This window comes from Schistocerca gregaria, chromosome 1 (genome assembly GCF_023897955.1).
Source record: "Schistocerca gregaria isolate iqSchGreg1 chromosome 1, iqSchGreg1.2, whole genome shotgun sequence".
NCBI lineage: Eukaryota > Metazoa > Arthropoda > Insecta > Orthoptera > Acrididae > Schistocerca > Schistocerca gregaria.
The window spans coordinates 196749797-196774660 of record NC_064920.1 but is presented as its reverse complement, the minus strand read 5'-3'; the positions used below and the strand labels follow the sequence as shown (position 1 = coordinate 196774660).

General features: G+C 40.6%; 1 protein-coding gene across 4 annotated transcripts in view; it reads left to right on the top strand.

The window, feature by feature from the left end:
- Positions 1-24864, top strand: part of LOC126336544 (zinc finger protein 184-like) — a 167985-nt gene that overhangs the window by 73067 nt on the left and 70054 nt on the right. For all 4 annotated transcript variants that reach the window (XM_050000367.1, XM_050000377.1, XM_050000386.1 and 1 more), the window contains 2 exons: positions 8482-8852; positions 20961-21582. In XM_050000367.1, coding sequence (XP_049856324.1) covers positions 8482-8852; positions 20961-21582 — 993 coding nt within the window. The remainder of the gene's footprint in view (positions 1-8481; positions 8853-20960; positions 21583-24864) is intronic.

The following is a 24864-nucleotide window of genomic DNA, read 5'->3' as shown; positions in this document are numbered from 1 at the left end:
CTGTAGCATGTTGTGTGTAAAACCAAAGTTTCTATATTTTCGTGTATCCTTTCTTTGTCTACTGAGGTTGCTACACAGAGTTGGTGCAGAACAGTAAGATTAATGAAAAATGTTCACATTTTTGTTTTTCGTAATTAGTGTTCATGAATTATTTAATTAAGATTTATGTGTGTATGTGAATTTTGGACTTCCATACTTTAAGGTAAAGTGTAATAATTCACGCAATTATGTAATGATAACTAAATATGGATATTTGTCTTGTAAAAAGATTCTTTAAAATTCAAGACCCTTCTTGGTAACTTATGAAATATGGAAAGGGTAGGTAGCTGCTCATCATGTAGAGGATGCATTGAATTGCAGACTTGCACAATGAAAAAGAATGCTAGAAAACTTCCAGCTTGTGGGTCTTCCAAAGTAGAAAACTCGTGAAAATTCCTAAATTTTCATATGAGCATAACTCGTACATACACACATACCTCCAGGTGATAATGCCTGACTGTGACTGCATGTGATGTGAACAGCAAACTAGCAGGGGTCGGTGATGGGGATAAGGAAGACATCTAGGAAGAGGAGAGGGGTGAGGGAGGGGGAGGTGAGAGTATCAGAAACCAGAGCCTAAACAGACTTGCAACACAGTCATGTTTTTAAATCTCAGTACTACAAAAGTATCACTCCTTTCCGAAGGCTCTACCTTTTGCCCCCCCCCCCCCCCACACTCTCCTCCCCCAAAACATTCAAACATTATGTACTTGGAAATATCTTGTCTCCTCCCAGTCCCTACAGGGAAACACTTTCTCACAACTAGCCTTACCAATCAGACTCAATCCAAAAGCAGTATTGAATGTTGCCTGACACAATTAACTCTTCGAGCCAACTGCGATCCATCCCCATTACCCCTCAGAACTCCCTCCGTTAACTACCCAGAATTTTTTGACCTTTAACATTTCCCCATCATTATTTCCCAAAGCCCTCAACATGAAAACTAATCTCATGTCTACAAAAATGATTGCAATTCACTATCTAAAAAGTGATTCTGATCATGCAGTGCTATCTGTAGACAAATGTTCCACCATTGTGGATTCTGAACCACAGTGATTGCCTGACAGAGGGATTTTGCCAGATATCAGATATGCTCACATAAAAGCCTTGCCACAGTATCTGCAGTCCTGCAGGGCCTCTGGTCCCAATTCAAATCCTTAGGTCAATATCAGAACTTCCCCTGATGCGCACCACTCCGGCACTCATATTTTTTACGTGCTTTGACCAAGCGAGGTGGTGCAGTGATTAGCACATTGCACTCGCATTTGGGAGGATAACGGTTCAAACCCATGTCCAGCCGTTCTCATTTAGGTTTCCTGTGATTTCCCTAAATCGCTTCAGGCAAATGCCAGGATGGTTCCTTTGAAAGGGCATGCCAGACTTCCTTCCCCATCCTTCTCTAATCCAATGGGGTTGATGACCTCGCCATTTGGTCTCCTCCCTCAAATGTGTCAAACAAACCTTGTATGGGCTTATGTACTTTAGGAAGCCTCTCAGGGCACCCCACTCGGACCAATTTCTGTGGCCCCATGGAGTGAATCTCTGCTCTTGTGGCCCAACACCTTCAGCCTGGTACCCAAAACCTATCCTCCAATGACATTCCATAGTTTCTGTTCCTTTACCATCCCTGCTCCTTGCTCGTCGCCGTCAAACCCATATCCCTCTACCCTGACATCCAGATTCCCATGGATTTGTCACTAGTGAACACTATCCTTCCCAATGCCCAACTGACTCCAAACCTACAACCTCCTTACTGGACACCATTACCAATTATATTCTCACAGTCAGTTACTTCTTCTTTGAATGCATCACTTACAACAAAACCATGGTACAGTAATGGGCACCTGCGTGCCACCAATATGTGTAACCCATTTCACCGGCCATTGAGAGGAAGCCTTTCTGACCACCCAGAATCCCAAACCCCTACCGTGTTCAGGTTCATTGATGATATCTTGGTTATCTGGACTGAGGGTGAGAACACCCTATCCGCTCTCCCAGAACCTGAACAGCTCCTCCCACAATTGCTTCACCTGGTCCTCCTTGACCCAACAAGTCACGTTCCTCAATGTTGACTTTCACTACAAAGATGGCTAAATCAGTACCTATGTCCATATCAAACCTACCAACCACCAGCAGTACCTCCTCTTCAACAGCTGCCACCCATTTCAGACCATGAACTGCCTTCCATACAGCTTAACCACCCTTTGTTGTTGCATTTCTAATGTCGAGCAGACCCTCTTGCAATATGCCAAGCGCCTCACTGAGACCTTCAAACGGATTAGCCTCTCAACCTTGTCCAGAAGTCATACTTCCCATGCCTTGTTTCACCAGTCACCTACCATTCCCCATTTGAACACTATCTGGCCACAAATTAATGCTCCTATCTTGACTCTGGAACACCAAATGTTGGAGCAACTGAGTCACATTCTCTGCCAGCATTTCAACTATCTCTCATCATGTTCCCAAATGAGAAATATTCTTCCCACTATCCTCCCTACCCTCCAACAGTGGTATTCTGTCACCTACCCAATCCACACAATTCCTTGTCTGTCCCTACTCCACTCATAGCCCTGCAATAGACCAAAATTCTCCCATTACCTCCTCCTCCTGTCCTATCTCAGTCCCCTCCTACCCCCTCAAAGGCTGGACTACCCGTGAAAGCAGCCATGTGGTCTACCTCTGTGTCACATTCTGCATGGGCATGACAATTAACCCTCCCTCGGCACAGGCTCCCCATACTGCATAAAGCAGCACCACCATGTCCATACACAATCCCACAGGCAGCACTAGCATAATTCACAACCCCTGCCATGCTATCCTTCCACCTCTGTCCCATGCCACATCCTTACTCCCACTGTCCATCCCAGCTGGATTGCTGTGACCATCAAGTACAGTTGCAGTTGGGCCTTAGTGCCTGGAGACGACAATGTCCATATGTGTGAGAGTTAAAATTGTGTGTGTGTTTTTTTTCCCTTCTGGAGGAGGACTTATTTGAAATATTTTGAGTGTTCTCTCTCATTATGCCTGCTGCGACTCAATACCTTCCGAAGGCTCCCCTGACTACCTGCGTTGTGATTGGACTTTGATATGTCTGCTTGTGTCTGTGTATGTGCGGATGGATATATATGTGTGTGTGTGTGTGCGCGCGCACGCGAGTGTACACCTGTCCTTTTTTTCCCCTAAGGGAAGTCTTTCCGCTCCCGGGATTGGAATGACTCCTTACCCTCTCCCTTAAAACCCACATCCTTTCGTCTTTCCCTCTCCTTCCTGAAGAAGCAACCATCGGTTGCGAAAGCTAGTAATTCTGTGTGTGTGTTTGTGTGTTTTGTTCATGTGCCTGTCTGCCGGCGCTTTCCCGCTTGGTAAGTCTTGGAATCTTTGTTTTTAATAGACTTTGTTATTCTGTTATTTAAGCTAGGTTTCCATCACTTTGGGCACTAACACAGGGTGTCCATTTCATTTTCATTGAAAAGGGGGACATTTAAAATGAATTAGAGAAAAACCTGGGAAAACAAAGAAAAAAAAGGACATAAATGTTCTACTGAGTAAATTTAAAACACATACAAGTTTACCCTTACAACATACACTCAGATGATCCCAAATCACTTTTTACAATTATTCTGCCATACTATCACCGTACTTTTCACTTTTATGTACTTTATCAAGAGGTACATTTTCGTTTGAAATTGTCATAAAAGTCAGTGCACGATACACCATTAAAGTGTGTTTTGACGGTGAGCAAGGATGGCCCTCACTGTTTCAACTTTCATTGTGGGTTTTTTTTTTCCCCCCCCTTCATATGACCACAAAGAGTTTACTAATAAAAACACACGTTCCGCAGCAGCATTTGACACAGGAATTGTCAGACAAAACTCCACCAAATGAATAATGTTTTTCATGTTAATGTTTTTACTTTTAAAATAAGCAAATATTTTACAGCCAGTTTGTAAGGAATTGTGCTCCACATGCGCTGGACAGCCAACACCTACTATATTATTCACTGTGTTCTGTTGCAGTTTATAGAACAAATTATTTTTTCCTTTCCTCTGCTTACCACCAAAACTGGTGTTAGTGTTATCTGCAGAAACTGCAATCACCTTTCCCTCAGGATCATATTTCTTTGAAACCTCCAGCATGTAATTCTGAAGTAAATCTGGAGTTTCTCCAGCTAAATTAACCAATTCGAGCACTTTCACCGTGATGCCATTTTCAGGGTGAAAATACCTGATAAGGAGAAGAACCAACTTCAAATCCAGATGATTCAATGTATCAATCATTACAGAAATAAATCGAGCACTTTTCAGTTCATTTAAAACCTGCTGAGCTTCATACGGTGCAATAACATTTGAAACTATTGCATTACATTTTGTTTGTCCCCATGTGAAGTTAGGATTGAAAATTTTTTTAACAACTGCTGTAGTACAGTCGATTGACTTAAAGCTATAGTTATGCATTGCACTGTGGTATGCAAACGCAGCTTCTTGTGCTGTCAACTGCCTATCCATTTCTGTTACTGATTTTAAATTTACATAGCAGTCACTCACGCATTTATTTGCTCTTTTCGTGTGATCACTTGTGCGATGTTTCTTTGTCTTAATATGGTTCACAATGTCAGACCTTCCACCAGGACCAATAGCAAATTTTGATCTGCACAACGTACATTCTACAGTTTCTCCTCTACCAGTTATAAGAGGAAACTCGCTTTTTATATTGCTGTTAAAATTACACTTTCGTTTTGGCATAATGTGACAGTGATTGCACAGTGAAAAATATTATCAGTGTGGTGACGAAAGCCAGAGAGCAAGTAGAGTATCTCTGGACCGAAAGGACGGATTCAGTGAATCGATTTAGAAGAGGAGAATCTTCGTTGTTATTTGTAACCTATAGTGCATTTAAAATTATTTGCGATTTCTGACAGTTCAGTGCATGTTTGGGGTATGCTGAAAGTTATCACATGCTTCCTACCGTAAATAATTGCGCAGTTAATAGTAAGTCAAACAAACAGTAGTGTAAAATACTCTAGCCAAGTGGAATCATAAAAAAACAGGACATTTGAGTGTCCCCAAAAAAACTATCGGGACAGCGGGACATTTTGGTAAAAAATGGGACTGTCCTGGGAAAATCGGGACGAATGGACACCCTACACTAACACTTTATACACTTTACTACTGACTCTGGTGACACACAGCAAGAAACCTTCCAGTTTCCATGACTGATCCTGTTCTTTACTCCAAATACATTGGTGTCCAAAATTAAAGCAACAAACAGGAATTTTGCAGGGTTGCATTTATTTTGCCACAAAACAGTATAAACAGGTGATAGTAAAGTAGAAACCATGTAAAGAATACAGAATGTAATCAACTGCAACATGTGCATAGCAGTAGACAAAAATGTTCTTCATTTTTTTCCCAACATGACGAATTTTGCACACACTTTGACAACTGGTTAATGTGCTTGGTATGGAGTGTGACCACCTCTGGCACCGATACAGGCCTGACAACAATGGGGCCTTCTGTGAATTGTGTCATCAGTCTCATGTTGAGGCAATAATGACCATTCTTCCTGCAGTACTGCTTGCAAGTCTTGGAGAGTGGTTGGTGGATGATGACGTGATTCAGCCCGTCACCCTTATGCATTGGGAGAGCGAGCGGGCCACACCATGCGTGCAATATCTTCAGTTTCTGACAAAAGCTCTGAGGTCAAGCATTATCGCCCATCACTATGAAGTATGGGCCCACAGTACCTTGCAACAACTGCTCATGAGATCCCAAGATCTCTTCACAGTACCTGACAGCAGTTAAATCTTATTGATTCACCTGTACAATTTCATGAAGAGGTGTTAGAGTGGTCAACATAATCGCTGACCACGTCAGTAGGAATCTTTCTCGATATCAATCTCTTTCCACAATGTTCGGGTCCCGGAATTGTTCCAGAATGCCCTCCAGATGCGAATCTGTTGAGAATCACTCTCCAGACCAAATCGAGACTCATTTGTGAAAAGAACATCGGCCTTCTGTTCCACTGTCCAGGTGGCATATTGATGGCTCCACTCTAGACATTCCTTTCTGTAAAGACATGCCACAGTTTGCCTCGATACAGCACATTCAGAGGATGCTGTGAGGTCAGATGCCAGTTGCAGTGCAGTACTAATCAGTACTGTTGTACCTTTACCACCAAATAATGGTTCACTCTTTGTGATGTCCACATGGTCAGCCCTGTCCTGGTCTCTGGGATACAGTTTTGGGCACTCTAAACTGTAACCTCATCCAAGAAACAACTTAACTATTCACATTAAGTCATCAGGCCACATCAGCTTCCATTCTTCCTATAGCCCTCCACAGCAGAAAGACAAAGGTGCCTTCTTTGTGCCTTATTATGCCGTCTGTGGCTGTGTATACTGTGATTGTGGATGTGGGACTACCCTGCAAACACTACCACGCATGATAGGTGTTGTTGAACAATGTGAATGAGACACAGGATGGAGAAATGTCCATTTGTTGCTTTAATTTTGGACACCAGTGTATTTTGATAACTTAAAGTCTTCATTCATTTCCTACAGTGGTGCATTCATCATCTATATTGTGATTCCTAGCAGCTGTCCTCAAAAATGCCAGCTGGCCATTCCTCTCACCAATCCACTAAGGTTTGTAAAATGCACAAGGAACAAAAAGCTACCCCGCGGTGCACCTAGAGTCAATCGGTTAGACAACACTCATTTTCTGACCATGTCCAAACACCACACTCCAGCCTATGCTAATATTTTACACATAACATCTTAGGTATGTAACACACACTACTTGCTTTCAACAGAACTCTGTGTGCAGCAGTTTGACCAACAATGCCAAATACCAATTTTAACTCCTCGGAAAAAGTCAGACCCAAAGTTATTATATAAGGATCAAAATATCCAATAGCTTCTACTGAATTTTCCACTGCTATTGGTTGTGAAAAATAAAAATAATGGCAACTCCAGCAACAAGTTACATGTGATCAGCAACTGTCCAAGTGAAATAACGTGACTGCAGCTGTAGGCGATGATAATGTTCACTTACTTTTATTTGAGATGGTGATGCAGCTGTCAATGCAGAGATGTCAATCCATGCCCTAACTGCTCCTGTCTTGTGCCCGAAGCAGGGTTAAACAAGAAATTAGCAAATTTTGTGGTCAGTAATATTTAATGCTTCTTTGAAATAAGTCTGTGGTTCAAGAAACCAACTCTGAACACTATACTCCCCATGAATAGACAAAAACATTTCTGAATCATGGAGGTCCATTGTTAATGGCCACTATTTGATTTTATCTCACAAGCCTGTGAAGTATATTGCAATAAATTGCTGACATCTTTGTGGATGGGTCTCTCATCTATACGGCATAGCTATTGAGAGCCATTTACTCCTCTGTTTCTGGCCAAAGTCCCCCAGTGTTACAAGTGAAGCTTGCTGCTGATGATGGCTGTATATGATGTGCTGGGACACATTGTCAGATGCCAAGGTGGATGGTGGCAGACTGGTGAAATATCTACTGCCATCCCAGGTAGCTCATGTTGTGAAATTCAACCATCACTGTTAACAGTCCATGTGAGTCTCTCTAGTGGTTCTGGATTTGGCAAAAACCATAGTGTCACTTCCTCCAAGCCATCCCCATCAAAAGACACTCCCATTGGTCAGTTTTTGGCCTCCTGTTGTGTTTTAGTTTAGTCCTGGCTTGCTTTAGAAAATAATTTACATTTCACATTTACAATCTTGGATTAATCTCTACAATCCCTCTCATTGTTATTCTTAAAATTTAAGTTAAGTTAGTTGCTCCGGATACATGCTGTTTGAAACTCCCTTGCTACTCCTTCATTAATGACAAGCTTCTTGCTTGTTGCTGTCGCTGCTCGTCGCTCCCTGCCTCAATTTATGATGCAATGGCCACTAAGGCACCCATTTTTGGCCCATTGGTGATGTATATTGCACAATGTTTCTAGAGATTTCAGAAAATAATTTTTCTAGGTGTGTAACTTAACTTTAGCTGCCTCCTACCCTCAGTGTGGTGAGTAGTAATATATCCTTGCCATATTGTTGTGGTTCCATTCTGGACTTCGTATTGTTTTGTTATTAATAACTTGTCTGTGTTTTTGCAATATTAATGGGGAGAAGCAAACATGAAACAAGGAAAAACCAGGATGGAATGTGGTTTCAGTTGCCGGAGACTGCAGTTGTGTGTGTGTGTGTGTGTGTGTGTGTGTGTGTGTGTGTGTGTGTGTGTGTGTGTGTGTGTGTGTGTGTGTATATATATATATGAAAGCCTTAATGCCCAAAATATTTAATTGTGAGTGTCTTTGTTGTGCCTGTCTGCGACTCGGCATCTCTGCTGTATGGTAATTGTAAATGAAGAGATGTACTGCTATAATTTTCTTTTTCAGTTCATTTGTCTAATGATATTTTTATTTCTGTTCAGATGTGCAACAAGACTTTCTCAAATCGTTCAAATTTGGACCGCCACCTGCGTTTACACAGAGGCCATCAGTTGCAAACTGCCCTTGAGCTTGGAAATGCAAGGCAAAATGGACCATCGTGGCAAAGTTCAGAACCAAACACTGGACAAGCAGTAGAAAGTGGCTCAGCAGAACCAGAAGCTGATTATTATTGTTACTTGTGTGGCAAAACCTTCCTTTCACAGTATCGTCTAAAGATGCATATGGGCCAGCATTCAAACTACAAATGCCCAAAATGTGGCAAATGCTTCAAGGGTGGCACTGCCCTCTCCAACCATCTACGCATTCATAACATAAGGGGCTTTGTGAAGCACACATGCCGATTTTGCATGAGGTAAGGAATGTAGTCTACACTCACAAGACATGCTGGATGAGATTAAAGTCATTGTAAATGTGAAATATCGCAGTGGTGCTGTGAAAAGATGAATGCTTATTGTATTATTGTTTTAATGCATGATGTGTAAACCTGCAACTTTTGTGTCATCAACCCTATCCAGCAATTTCAGTAAAAAACTTGAAGTTTGATATTGTTACTTTGCCCCTTCTACCATTGGAACCACCCCTCTGTTAGCAACAAGACACCTCTTGTAACAGGACATAATGAAAGCAATTAGTAATAAAGAGAGATATAGAAAATATTTCATGGAAAAAAGAAGACATTTGAGGCAGTTTTCCTTCATATAGTGGACTAGTAAATTATGTATTACTATATAGTTGCAGCTATTACAAGTTTGTAGGTATTTGCTTCAGCAATGATGCTGTACAGAGTGAATGGAATTTGAATGGATATGGCTGTTAGAAAGTTCAATTTTAATTGATGGAGCAGTAAACTGTGTGAAAATTTTAGGTTTTAACAATGTAATGAGGGTAGAGCAGTTATTATTACAATATTGTGAAATTTGGCATTTCTGTTGTTGTTGTTGTTGTTGCCTAAAAAGTCCTGAATTGAATTGGAGCAGTAGTTGACCGCTATTGAATAAAATCCTTGTGGGTGGTAGACCATATTGTTTTAAGGCATTAAAACAACTTTCTCACAGATATTTTGACCATCTTTGCAACAATTATCTTCAGGGTGGGATATCCTTGAACAGTTTTAAGTAAAGATTCCTGTGAAGTGTTGGCTGTGTGCTAGGCTGCCTGTGCTACTCTGGTAGGTGATTGGTGGGCAAGAGTGAACTAGCAGGTAGTACCAAGGGATAGTGTTAACCAGCAGTGAGACACTGATACGGCACAGCAGTTCTCTTGTGGCCGATTGTTTATTCTATTGAAACTGGGTAACATGGAACTGCTGTCTGGTGAATGTACTTGACCCTTTGGACTGGGATCGCCAGCATCAAGGCCAGCTGCTCTATCCATAGCTGCCCAGCAAGCACATGAGGTTCTTGAAAATTGGACCACAGACGTGGTGGTTTTTCAAATGTCCCAGTCCCACGTAGCATTCATGCTTCAACACAACAGTGCTAATTGATCTCTTGATTTCACCAAATACACTTTGTCACATCCACATTGAAATACATATATGCCTGAAGTGTGGAGAGCATATACAGGATCTTTTGTGGGCTTCAACAGATCTCAGATCTTGTGACCACTCTGGAACATTGTTTGAATTTCCTCTGCAGTGCAGGTCCTCGCAGTGGCTCCCAATGCTTTCGTGAGTATGTGGTAACTGAAAAGGTTACCCTGCACCTATTCAGAACTACATATCTAACCTCTGACAGTGCTATTCCTCCCTTCAGCAACACAGTCAGTAATGGCTGGATATGGGCCTGGTGATCCCAAGATTCTGGAGCTGTAGGATGGTCACTGTTGACAGCCCTCTGTTACTGTAAACTCTGGTCATACTTCAGTGACCACTGTTAGACATAAAGGTGGAAAGTTGTTTTTCTTGGAGAGCGTGAACCTCTGATTAGCAGCCTGATTTGTGAGGATGGTAGAAAGCTTTGAAAAAAAACTCAACTACATGGTGTGCTATGTACCATCATGGTGGTTTGGTTCAATTGTTAAGACTAAACGATTCCAAGAGGGCTACTTCTAGGGCAATTTGCCACATCCTCGATGTGTGAGACTTATACAAGTAAATAGGTATCTGCCTAGACAGACGTTTATAGCCTTAGCACTGTGTGGGGACAAAATAGTTTTTCTTCTAATAATTTTCGGGTATGCAGCCGAATCCCGTCGACATTCTGCCACGATATTTCGGCCCAGAGACGTCCGGCCATCATCAGGTGAGTACACAACTACTGAAGAGCCCAGGTGCAGTCGCGGTATTTATACCGATTCTCGCGCACGTGTTGCCGCGCATGTCAACACGTGTGCGAGAATCGGTATAAATAGTGCGACTGCACCTGGGCTCTTCAGTAGTTGTGTACTCACCTGATGATGGCCGGACGTCTCTGGGCCGAAATATCGTGGCAGAATGTCGACGGGATCCGGCTGCATACCCGGAAATTATTAGAAGAACAAATACGCCGGGAAAATTTCAGAAGTCACATAAAATAGTTTTTGCAGTTCAAACTGAATTCTCAACATAAAGGGTGAACTATGGGGAGTACTTATACCCGTTGAACTAAAAGAGCTGTGGTGGATTTTGCTCCTTCAAAAAATTGAAATCAATCTCTCTCTCTCTCTCTCTCTCTCACACACACACACACACACACACACACACACACACACACACACACACACACACACACACACTTGGAAGGGCTATAGCAATGAAAGTAATAGGGCACAAGTGAGAAGTTCAGTTGTAGTAATCAAGAGACAGGTGGGATCCTTCAAAAACATTTTCTCTATTCTACACTTACAAAGCTTTACAACACAGTTGCTGGGTCTTTGCAGTGAGTCACATCTACTGGTTGGAATACCGACAGTGCAACAAGAGTAGAGCTTTTAGCACAAGAAAAGGGAGAGAGAGGCAACTATTCTGTATTAACTGATACACATAAAACCCTTAATTTCAGCTAAGGGTTAGTAACATGGCGTGACATAATGGAAATTGATCCCCGAGAACTAGAGAAGGATGGTTAAATGTTGGTGTTGCTGAGCTGAAGAACATTATGAAATGACTAAATGAGTTGCTAGAAAAAGCTGCAGCAATTATTTTAACATCGAACACTCGAAGCTACTAGGATGTTTCAAGCTGGCTGTATCCCCCTCAAAGTTAGAATGTCATATACCAGCTCTGCTGAACTTTAAACAGTTTTATGTGGGCATGACACCAACCAGCTGTCCAACAGAATGAATAAGCACCACCAAATTGTGGCCAAGACTATCCAGTAGTGGAACATGCTGCTGAGCACAAAGTCCTAAAGTTCAGTGGCTGCTTCATAGCTCATGTCCTATGGATCCTTCTTTCAAGCACCAGATTTTCTGAAGTATGCATGTGAGAGCTATCATTGCAGCACACCCTTCACTCCCATAATCTCCCTAGTCCCAGTCTCCGAATCTCTGCTAACCCATTGCTCCCACACCTTCTAACCCAAGAGTGCCCCCTTCCTCTGTCCTGTCATCATTTCCCAATCCATGCCCCCACGTTACTGTGCCCCCACCAACTAACCAGCTTCAATGACCGTATGTCTCCTTGCTGCGCTGTGCATTTTACGCCTTTCCCTCTTGTACTTTTAGCCTGCAAACCTGCCACTTCGCTCTCTGGCATTTCTATTGCACACACCTGCTGCCTCCTTTGGAAGCTGCCAGCTTACTCTACCCCAACAAAAACTCCCACTTCCCACCTCTTTTTTCTCTTCATACCCACCTGACCCAACATAACAGCTTTCCACAGTCTAGCTGCTGAACTGCAGTCCTGACTTGGTGTGCTCAGATGGCACAATGTAGCTGAATAGGTGAGGAGGAGGAGGAGTAGTAGTAGTACTTGACAACCCTACTGTTCAGTGAGCAGTCTCCTTTACTTCTCAATTATTTACTTTCTGTCAGGACTTCCCTTATCAGGGTTGGTGTATATTCCAACTCCTATGAGATGTTTTAAATGCCAGAAGTTGGGACTTTCAACCCTTGGCCATAATGGTGAAGCCGTCCCTATGTGGTAGATGCAGATCAGAGGCACATGAAAAGAATCAATGTTGTATATCTCCTCCACGTGATCATCCTGTGTGAAGCAGAGTCACCTGTGTTTATGCCAGAGAAAGAAAAAAATTCTGGAGCTGAAAGTAACAAGGAGAATCCCATATGAGGAGGTTAAGGATACCTCCAAGGAGAGGCAACCTCTAGCATCTGCTACAGCCATTGAATTAGCTCTTTTATTTTTTAAAAAAAATTACAAAAAAGAATGTATTAGTCAGTGTGTTACATGTGTCCTGCACACTAGAAGCTATTGCAGTCTGTTTTTCATAGTTGCTCAAGCTCAGCACTGTGGAAGGGTTGAAGTGGGAACAGTGATACAAGCTTCGCTGAGAACTAGGATGATTGCAGGGAGGGCAGCGGTGACTGAAGAGCAGATTTCATCGTGTTGGCATCCATGGGAATCTCTACCATGTACTTGGCTTTTTATGAGCATCTACAGTGTTTAAAGTGCAGTTTTCTTGAATCCATTTGTAGCTGGAATTGAACTGATTTTAAAATTAAACAAATACTCGATAGTAGTATTTATTTCTGTAGGAGACAGTAAAAGTCTAGGTAGAGGCCAGTGGTGTATTTGCATGTGTTTTTTAAAATGTTGTTGACGTTCTGAAAGGGGTGGGCCAGCTGGTTCTATACAGCCAATTAGAGAGTGGTGAGCAGGCTGTATGTCTAGAAGTAAGGGCCATTGTAACATTTACTTGTCAATACAGAAGTGAAATCCAATAACTATTCGGAAAAAAACAGCTGTGTTCTCAGAACCTGTTGTAGTGTCAACGTCAGAAATAGCAACACATTCTGAAGAAATGGCCAAATATTTGTGACAACAAACAAATAAATTTCACAGCAGTATTCTTCTTCTTCTTCTTCTTCTTCTTATTATTATTATTATTATTATTAGTGTTAGTAGTAGTACCAACTACTTAAGCAAAAAAGGTAGAAAAGAAAATGGTCCAAAAATTAATAGGAACCATTTCTTTCTCTCTCTCTCTCTCTCTCTCTCTCCCCCTCCCCCCCCCCCCCCCCCCCCCAATATTAGCGAAATGTGGACAACAAAAAGGTCGGGAGAATGTGAGGGCGTACCACTTCGAAAAAAACCATTTCTAGTAAAGCAAGGGGATGTTCAAACCAACCTTCAGCTTTGACAGCTTACCATAACTGTCACTATCACATAATCAACTCATGTCTTTTCTCTTATCCATTTATCTGTTTCTTTCGTGTAGTATCCAACATGCCTCTTTTGCACAGTTTCTGGTACAAACCAAGAGCTCATGTACGCAGAGTCGCAAATTTCACGGGTTTAGCAACCCTGCATATGTGAGCCCTTGGTTTGTCCTACCTCCTTATCAAAGATGAACCATGACCTTACCATTTATATTAAAAACTTCTTCCTAGTCATTTATATATTCCTCTATATCTCCAGCTGACAAGGGAAGACAAGGGGAAACCAAACCAGTGTTTTGTTTCCAAGAAAACCCATCATGGATTGTCCACTGTTACAGTCCAGAGACATAGACAGTCTCCCAGTCGGATCTCCGGACCTGAAAGACCCTGGGCACTTTAAAAGAGCCAATGGCAATACAGTATATTTTTCTGTTGGGTCAGATAACTCTGTCTGTGGTGTTACCATGTTAGTACACACAGGGATGGAATGCTGCAGTGGCAGTGATTGAGTAAAAGCCTGTTAGTGACCCAATAATACTAGTGAAATTCAATGCTAGACTTTGCAAGGTAAATGTAGTACAGATATAAGCACAAAATAGAAATGATGTTGATAAAGTCAGGAGAATTTGATAAGTATATTTCCCACTGTCTACAGTCAGCACTGAAAAATGAAGTCACCATAGTGCAAGATTTTAATGGTAAGGTAGGGAAATGGGATTCGTCAAATGAAGCACTTGGTGGTCATGGTTTAGGTAAAGAAATGATCATGGAAATAAAAGAAAAATGTCTCTGGGCACTATGGGACTTAACTTCTGAGGTCATCAGTCCCCTAGAACTTAGAACTACTTAAACCTAACCAACCTAAGGACATCACACACATCCATGAATGAGGCAGGATTCGAACCTGCGACCGTAGCGGTCACGTGGATTGTGGAAATCGACTGTTTCAGGTCTGTCAGGAAAGTAAGTTTGTGATAACCAGTAACTGCTTCCAACACCATCCATGAAGACTTCACACCTGGACCTCAACAGGGGAATATACCGTAATCAGATAGACTAGTCATTGATTAGCATTAAGATGGAAATCGTCAGTTAAAAACATTAAGATTCTTCCGGGTGCCAACAGTGGTTCTGACCATCAACTGCTATGGCTCGAACTGAGAATGAAACTGTCAAAATGTAAAGGGACACCTCCAAAAGCAAGGAGATTAGAGAAGAAGGCTGAAATTGACTTTTTTAGGAATCGAGTCCATGAAGCTTTTTCTAGTGATTAGTCAGATAACACTTTATCTGCAGAGGAATGGAATTTGTTGAAGGAGACATTAGTTAAAACAGCTGAGGAAGTAGTCGAGGATAGCAAAGAGCTGAAAAATAAATATAACTAGCTTACTAAGGAAATCATACAAATCGTTGAGGACAGGAAAGAACTGATGAGAGGATTACAGGGAACTCAGCAGTACCGCAATTTAACAGCATTAATACAGAGAAGCTGCAGAAGGGACAAAAATAATTACGTGAATGAAATGTGAGAGAATTGAGAAAGTCTGGGATTGCAATAAGACCAGGTGCATGTTCAGTGAAATAAAGAAACAAACAAGTTCCTTCAAACCAAGAACATGGGTTACAGAAGACAGAGATGACATGCCTCTAACCAGCACACAACTAGCTGCTGATTGGTAAAGAACATACTGCAACACGTTGCCCATGGATAAAAACAAAACTTGTAATGCAAATATCCAGCAGAGAAGGAACCTAATATTTTAAAAGTAGTAGTCCAAATAGCTATAGCTAAATTGGAAAAATAATAAAGCACTTGTACCAGACTTTACTACTGCCAAATTGTTCGAGGCACTGGGAGATTTTGGTTTGGAAATCATACATGAAATACGTAACATCATATGGAATGATGGAATATGGATAGAAGACTGGGTCATGTCAGTAATGATCCCATTTCATAAGGAAGGAAAACTACAGAACCATTTCATTAATTTCACATGCCAGCAAGATTCTTTTAAATGTCGTCCAAGAATGCCTGACAACCTACTTAGGTAAAGAAATACCACCAGAGCAAGCTGGTTTTGTGCATAATAAAGGAACACGAGATCAGACTTTCAGTGTTGGACAGCTCATTGAAAAATGTAGGGAATTAAATACCCGATTAGTTCTTCATATCTTGGACTATGGCAAGGCTTTTGACTGTGTTCGATGGAAGAACTGTGGAACCTACTAGCAGAAGTGTGCATTCCCGATCATCTTGCTACCCTTATCAGAAATCTCTACTCTGATAGTAAGGCAATAATCAGACTAGGTGAAACTGTTTCAAGTCATTCTGAACCACGTAAAGGAATTAGAAAGGGGTGCATTCTATTGCTTGTTATTTGTTAACAGGGAGAATATGTTATCAGAAAAAGTCTTCGTGGCTGGACTGGTGGGATCTGAATTGGAAGACGAAGAATCAGTAATTTGAAATTTGCTGATAACACCACACTGTGCACAGAATCACAAGCAGAAATCAAGGCACTACTGGATAGAGTTAACAGAGAAAGTGAGAAACTTTGATTGTTAGTTAGTAAGAAGAAAACCAAGATAATGATAATTGACAGACTGCTTTGGGTGATTGATATTTGCTCCAGCTACTGATGTACGATCAGAATGTGAAGAAGTTTATCACTTTGCATACCGGGGCTCATTGATTCAGAAAGAGAGTGGCTCTACACAGGGAATTTTTCTGGGTAGGGCGGATGCATCGAAGGTGGCAGTGATTTCGAAAGACTGAGCCCTAACCAGGCATACTAAATTGGGAGTGCTGAAATCTATAATGTTTCAAGTTTTCCTTTTGTGGTGCTTCCATGGACAACTGAAGGGAACCACAAAAGAATTAATGCTTTTGAGATGTGGACATGTAGGAGGTTGCTGAGAATATGGGTGGACAAATGGACCAACAAGTCAGTACTTCAAGAAAGAACTCTGTTTCCAGTGAATCCTGCAGTTCTTTGGTCACATAATTCAACAACAAGAGGACAATTTAGAATAGATGATCAAGGCTGAGTCAAAGGGAGAAGATTGGGGGGAGACGCATAGAGATGATGGATAGAGCAGGTAAAGGAGAAGACATATCAAACGTGGGGCCAGCTACTCTGAGATGCAGAAGACAGGGAAAAATGGGGACAGACTCTTAAGAGGATTGTGTGGTGGGTCACCAACTGCTGACTATGAGAGAGGGAGTGTGATGATGACAATCACAAACCTCAATTTTATGGATTGCTTGCTAATTTAATGTCTATGTTTCACTTACATAGGGCAGTATATTCTAATTACAAACTTTCCATTTAAGTTTCATTGTAAATTTTCTTCTTAGCACAGCATTAAATTCCCCAAGTGAATTGCAAGCTATTTTTATTCTTTTATTTTTCTCTTAAGTGTCCAGTTACTTAATGTTTTCATTTGTACTGAGTTAGTGTACCAACACACAATTTTTTTTCTGTAACTTCATCATGAAAAGAATAACACATTAGAATTAAAAAATAATAAAACATTAGAATTAACAATAATTATTAATTGTTAAACTGTAAATTACTTCATCTCATAAAAAGGATTTTTGTAGGGTGACTGTTTGCATAATATGCATTGTGGCAAAATCATTTGAAGAAAGTTTAAGCAGTAGACTAGGTTTCATAATATTGTTAAGCCTACTGCAAGGATCTGTGGATTAACTTTGTAAATGTTGCATGTATCCTTTTCCTTACTTTATTTATTTATTTATTTATTTATTTGTTAACACAATCCTTTATGTTGATATATTCTCCTGAATAAGAATAATTTTTTATTGTTACTATGCCTTTGAAGAAATACAATCCTTTACACTATAAACTGGCACATATCATCGTATCTTGTGTGACAGTTGCCATTTATACGAGGGTTTTTCAGCAGAGACTATGACAAAATTGCTCAGTGTTACCTTGTCTCTTAAGAAATGTAATACTTCCCAGTGTAATCTGGCATATAACATCATCTCTTGTCTGACAGTTGCTATTTGTATGTAAGTCATTCAACAAAGACTGAGACCTATACTGAAAAAAATTTGTTACCAAATAACCAAAATTGGTATTTTTACCCTTCAATACAGTCACCATTAAGAGCGATGCTTGTGTCCCATCTTCTGATCCACTTTTGCAGGACATTCTTAAATACATTTCTCGATAATCAAAGCCTTCATTGTCCCCCTTTCTTGAGTCAAGTTGACATCCTTTGTGATCATATTTTGCAGTAGAGTGCAAAGAAAAACATCTCATGGGGCAAGATCAGAGCTATGCAAGGAGAACTGTACAAGTGCCCTTCTTGGCTAAATTGTCATAAGCTGCTGCAACAAGAGGCAGTGTGTTTTTGCAGTGAAGTTCCAACTTTGTGTGAAGTTCCCACAATGTCATTTGGATATGATCTTTCACGAGTTGTTGAAGGACATTCTTGTAATAGTCTAGACTTACTGACTGACTACTGACTGACAAGTGGGAACTTGATGTGTGTACACTATGCCACGATAATCAAAAAGTGAGATCGCTAGAGCTTTTGTTCACAGTTCATTTGTAGGCCTCTGGCCCTGCACTGGTACATTTAAGTTTTGAGTATTTAGTGCGAGGGAATTCATTGCCCTCTCCTTATCTTCACTGGCAGTGGTTAGACAGACCACAACTTGTTGTATAAAAACACTTTATTGTGTATTACATTACAGTGTGCTGTTTGTCAATACTTAACAAGGTACACAACATGATATTCTGTAACACTTTAAAAGGTGCCTGTGATCTGAGGCCCTTGGCTTTTCGAAACATATGTCTACTCACTGCAGTGTCATCATGCTACCTGCACATCTGCTCTCAGTACCCGCATGAACAAAGGTCCCGCAAGGTCCCGTTATGCACACTCAGTTAGATTGTTCAACAACAGGGAGCAGATTATATTCGAAAACTGACTTGTCGAGTTTGCAAGACACCACTAGATGGCACTTGGAGTGGCAAAGTGAGTTATGGCACTCAGCATACTCCCACTCCAAAATGAGTCTTCTCATTTTACAAAATATACATAAATTTAACAAGCAGCAAAATGAGCATGTAAATTCCAAACAAGGAAAACAGTATCACTAGGCACAATACTGGAGCATACAAAAATGAGATAACTAACATTTAGGATACACATAAAAAAATATTTCTGCCCCACTGCATAAGAGTCATCATAAGGTACTAGCATTTTAAGATAAAAGGACATCATTGAAAATCTCTCCCGTGAGAGTCTCAAAGCGCAGTAGCCAGGATCAGTCTTGCCGAAACCATTTGCAAACACTTCCTTGGTTTCTTTGGAGAATTTGTTGTGTCCTCTGTTGTCCCCATTCCACGGAGTGCCTTTTTGTTTCATAGTTCATGTGCTTCACCCAAGTCTCTTATCCAGTCACAACAGGATTGATAGCTTTTTTCCATTTTTCTTGCAATCTTTGAGGAAGGTCAGTGCTGCACCCAGTCTGTTTTTTTTGTGCTCAGTTAGGATTTGTGGAACACACCTAGCAGAAAATTTGTGATAACCAAGCTTCTTCTCCACAGTTTCATTCAGCAAATTCCACGGAATTCTGGGGAAATGGTGCGGGAGTTCTGTAATCGTGAAACGCTGATTTTCCTGAATTTTGTCATCGATTTTCATCATCAGTTCATCAATCGCAAGGCTAGGCTTACCACTGCAGTGAACATTGGTGTGGCATTTTTTTTCTAATCAGTGCATCAGTGCATCATTGCCTTATTCAGCTACCACTCATTATTCCTTTTCTGTACATGTTACAGAGGTCACGATAAATTTCAATTGGTTTGCCGTTTGTTGCCAACATAAATCTAATCACAGAACACCCATCACACATGGCCCAATTTTCTGTAGCAGTGAACATTTTAACACATCACAGAAAGAAAAGTAGCAGAGATTCAGACAACATGGTACCATTGCTGGCTGTGTATGAGAATAAGAACATTACGGCACCAGGCTGGCAACTGTAGCTATGACTACGATAGGCCAAAACGTGTGTTACTCTCCAGATAGTCTTTGCACTTTACGAAGTAAACAAGGTTGTTGTTCAGTAATACTTTACAAGGTGCTGCAGTAATGCTTTCTAAGGTGCCTGTGAACTGTGGCCCTTGCTTGGTCGCAACATACGTCTGATTGCTGTAATGTGTCCACTTGCCTGCACACCCGACGTGAGCCATCACTCACCAGTACCTGCAAGTACAAAGGCCACAAAGGTCCTGTTATGCACACCCAAAACTACAACATTTCCCAATGGAGCAGATTATACTGGACAGCCTGACATGTCCAGTTTGCATGACAACAGTAGATGGCACTTGGAGTGGCAAAGTGAGTTATGGAACTCAACAGCCTTATTGTCTGATTTCTGAACGTGTGCTTTTTTAATCCACTGTGTACTCTGTCTCTTCATTTCATGGCCTTGACACTAGACCCAAGGTTCACCAGCAGTGCTTATTTTCTACTTATCATCTCCTTCATCTTGCACACATGTGCAAATGTCAACTCTGTTATGTATTTGAGCAGGAATCACTAGTCTGTGAATCCAGCAAGCATACACTTGTGACCTGTTCAAATGATCCTTGCAAATGATGTAATCACTCTCCACCATTTTTGTGAGTTGTCTAACAATGACACGAAAGTCCTTGCGCATGACTCCTGTGGCAGTGTTCATTGTAATGTCAGTAAGGATAGACGTGTTCGCTTCCTCCTCCCCTCTCTACTGACAACTCCCTCTTTAGTCTTTGAAAGCTTTGTGCCATCGAAAACATGCTGCGTGAGACATTGTATACTCACCCTAAGCTCTATCAAGATCTTCAAGCATTTCTCAACTAGTCTTCTTCAGCAGAATGCAAAACTGTAATGCATAACATTGGTCTCGACTCTCTACCGTTCTAAAATTTAGAGGCAGATCGAGCTACAACCACATTCAAGACGCTACTGCCAGAGAATGGTTGACATTGGCACCTGGTGACAGACGAGGATACTTGATAGTACACAAGGCAGCCAGTAGGTGGCAGTGCAACGGCCTTTTCAACATGATTGAAAATTAGTTTCTTTGTTGAAAAACCCTCGTAAATATCAAAGCTTCACATTGATTTTTAAGTGTAGAGAAATGATATTCATAAATTTTGTTATTAATTTGCAGATCATTTGCCTCATTAGCGGCAATGATGAGTCACCGTAAGACACACTACCGAGCAGGTGCAGCTTCAGTGCATACCTCCAGTGCACAACCACCACCAGTACCACCGGCACCTCCAGCTCATGCAACATCGGCACCCACACCAGTGCCAGCGCAGTTGTCAGTTTCACAGCAGTCATCGACACCTATGTCAGAGACAGATTCATCTCGTGGCAATGCTGTATTGTGCCGCCTTTGCAATAAGTGGTTCAACAGTTTCTCAATGCTTGAGCAGCACTTAGTAACACATTCGACAAATAAACCGTATTCATGTTCAGTGTGTGGACTTCTGTTGGGATACGCCTCATCAGTATACAAACACATGCGTAAGATGCATGGTGTTACTGTTGACTATCATACAATTCGCCAGCAGCTTCTTGGTACTGTCCCACCAGCAGGACCTCCTGCCCCAAGGATCAATCCGCCTTTTTGTGGGCCAGCTGTGCAGAGCCGACCAGAACAGCCTGTCCCACAACCAACGACATTTCCATGCACGTTTTGTTCTCGGACGTTTACTCATAAATCATTTTTAGCAGCGCACATCCGAGCAACTCATACAGGAACAAACGGTACTCACCAGTGCCAGGTCAGTAAAAATATCTCTCTCTCTCTCTCTCTCTCTCTCTCTCTCTCTCTCTCTCTCTCTCTGTGTGTGTGTGTGTGTGTGTGTGTGTGTGTGTGTGTGTGTGTGTGTGTGTGTGTGTGTGTGTGTTTTAAAAAATAGCTATTTTGACGTTGTTTAGTATGCAGTTACTTATTATTGCCTAGTTCTAAAAAGCAAAAATAGTTAATGGTAGTGGCTAAAAGAACTTTTAATGTAGCCTACAATTTGGTGAAAACATTCAGTGCTCTCAGTTAACAATGCAACATTTGCTGATAAAATCTGAGCACTACAGTGGTAATTTCATGCACTTGTATAAAATCGACAGACAGTTTGTTGAGTGTGTTCTCAGGTTAGTCATAGAAGGTAAAGCACATGTTCTCATTTAAGAAAGAAACTTTGCTTTCTTTAACCTGTTGTATCTATAATTGAATGTTGAAAAAGTCTCAGACAGAGCACTGAGACTAGTTTAAAAAAATAAGCAAACAATATTCCATGGAAATCATTAAGAATTATGAGACTATCACATCAGATTAAGCAGTACGTTCAGCATCTCTGGAAACGAAGAATGTATAAATATAGATAAGTCAATAGTGCAACAAGACAGCTGCTAAAGAGTAAGTGAATATTTCAAGCAAACAATAATTGGAATAAGATAGAATGTGCTTAACCAAGTAAAGCTAAATCACAAACGTGTTTGAGAGAATACTATATAATGGAAACATGGCAAGAGAGAATTGACAGCAGTAAAAGTATGAAGAAAGCACAGCAGAAGCATGTGCTGGGAAGATACCAAATTTCATCACATAAAATAGCACAACAACAACAACAACAACAACAGGAAGAAAATGGCATCAACATCTGACGATTTTGTTTAATGTTGATGTAGTTCAAGAAATAATAATACAGATAGTTAATAATAGAAATAATGAAATTCTGTAAGTAATGCCAAGTGAAGCACACAGAGGCATTTGAGTTGTGAAGAAAGAAGATTCCTAGAGATAATATTTCAGCCGAAATAGGTAAAGTAGTAGTCAAAGTAATACAAAAGAAACTTGCAGAAATTGCAATTTACAGAATGTCTGCCGAAGACAAGGGTGTTTCAAAACTAGAACAATGTCGTAACACATTGACTGCCAAGTCACAGCTGATGACTGCACCACAACCTCTTGCCTGTCACTGTGCATCTGCTGGCAGCCACATAAGAGCCCAAAGCCATGTGACACTCCCAGTCCGCCAGTGAAACATCCATCACTGTGTATGTGGTAGTCAAAATGTTCATAATTATACTTTGCTGAGAAGGTACAGACTTACCAGGCACCTCTCTGCAATATACATTGTGATCACCAAGATTATCACCAACAATAAAGAAAAAACATTGTACTTAAATCACACAAAGGGACAGCTCTAGCAGCAAATCTGACAGAACAAACCATTTGGAAGTTGTGAATGCAATACAGAATGGAGGAGTATGTATTACCACAATTTCTGGGTGTTCAGATATTTTGATATTTCAATAAAATCATTTGTGACAGCCATTGAGAAACAACACATTGATTCAACCTGTGGTACTACACTTAGGAATACATAGTCGTTAATTATACAACTTCAGTTTGAGGTCTTTAGGAAGGACCCCACCCAAATTTTCAGCTCCCACAGAGGAAATTTTTTAAGAACATACCTCTGTCAATTAAACATACGTAACTCAGTTTTATTTCGCTGATGACAATGTGCTGTTGTCTTCAGGGTACATAAACCTTATCAACAAATGGAGGAACTTGGTGGAGCAAGTCTGCAAGTAGAAGTGTAAATGTATTACAATGAGACTAAAATAATGTATGGTGAAGACATTGTAAAGAAAGTAATACAATTTAACAATGAAATCATAGAATCAGTTCGGGGGTTTCTGAATTAGTCGGTTAAAGAAAACGACTGTATGGACAGCATAAAAGAGTGAACAGAGGAGTACTTCTTTTAAAGATGATCCACATGAATGAAACCTCAAACATGCAAACACAAAGGAAAACATCAAGAAAGGGTATCTTTGGTTGTGCATAACCCCCAATTACAGTTGTATGAGATGGGTGTAGCTATATGCGTCCATACTCTGCAAAACCCTTTGAAGTGTGTTTCAGAGGATACTAAGCATGGGTTCCTTCCTGTTTCATTTACATATGAAATATGGAAAGATTGACCACTTACATGACTCTCTGTGCACTTCCGCAGGGAGTGAGGCATAGGTTGCTGTAGCTTATTCCTTACTTGATATCGGTTCTTGAAACTTTGGAATATGGTTTTTAGGGATAGTTGATATCCATCTTAGTGTGTGCCGTTTCAAGTTTATCAACAGTTCTGCAATGCTTTTATGACAGTCAGACACTGCTTTTCTTTGCATTCCATTCTGTATTTTGTTCAGTATCCTCTATTAGTCATATTTAGCATGTTGCATGAGTGTTGTGCCGGAAGTCCCCTTTGTAAACCTGTTGCGTTTTCCCAGTGTCCTACCAATGAACCAAAGTCTTTCATGTGTTTTACCTACAATTGAGCTTATATGATCATTCCATTAAATTTTTACTTGTGTGAATTTTTACTTGTGTGAATTTTTACTTGTGTGAATTTTTACTTGTGTGAATTTTTACTTGTGTGAATTTTTACTTGTGTGAATTTTTACTTGTGTGAATTTGTATTGTGTATTTTACATACATTATTTTAGTCTTATTATGAGTTGGTTAATTCTATTTGTGACTCCTCGCTATTGTAATCAAAGGGAAGTTTGTTTTTGTGTAGTTCACAGTTTTAGATTTCTGAACATTTAAACCCTGTTTCCAGTCAGTGCACGAGTCTGCAATCTTAATATGTGGATGAATAGGAAAGGAAGAGTACATTTTACTTGAGGAAGCTTTGTTTAATATGGATGGCACATTTGTTGAATGTTGTCCAAAAGCAAAGCACGATTGTATTTCTCATGAGGACAATATGCCACATGCCATAAACCTAATTTTACAGAAACTTCACAAAATGGAAGAGGAGCCAAAATAAGCGAACAAGTGTCTTGGCTTATTCATAGATTCCCAATAATTTCTGAGAAAATGATGATGTTTTTGATGTAATTTAGATTAATATTAGCACGTGATAATGTCAGTTAAAATGGTGTTGCAGTGGTTGTGGCCTCTTACTTCTGCACACCATTTTCGAAACTCTGTCATTGTTTTTGTTTATCTTATACAAGGGTATTGTGTTGGTTGTAGAATTAAAACTGGCTTCACA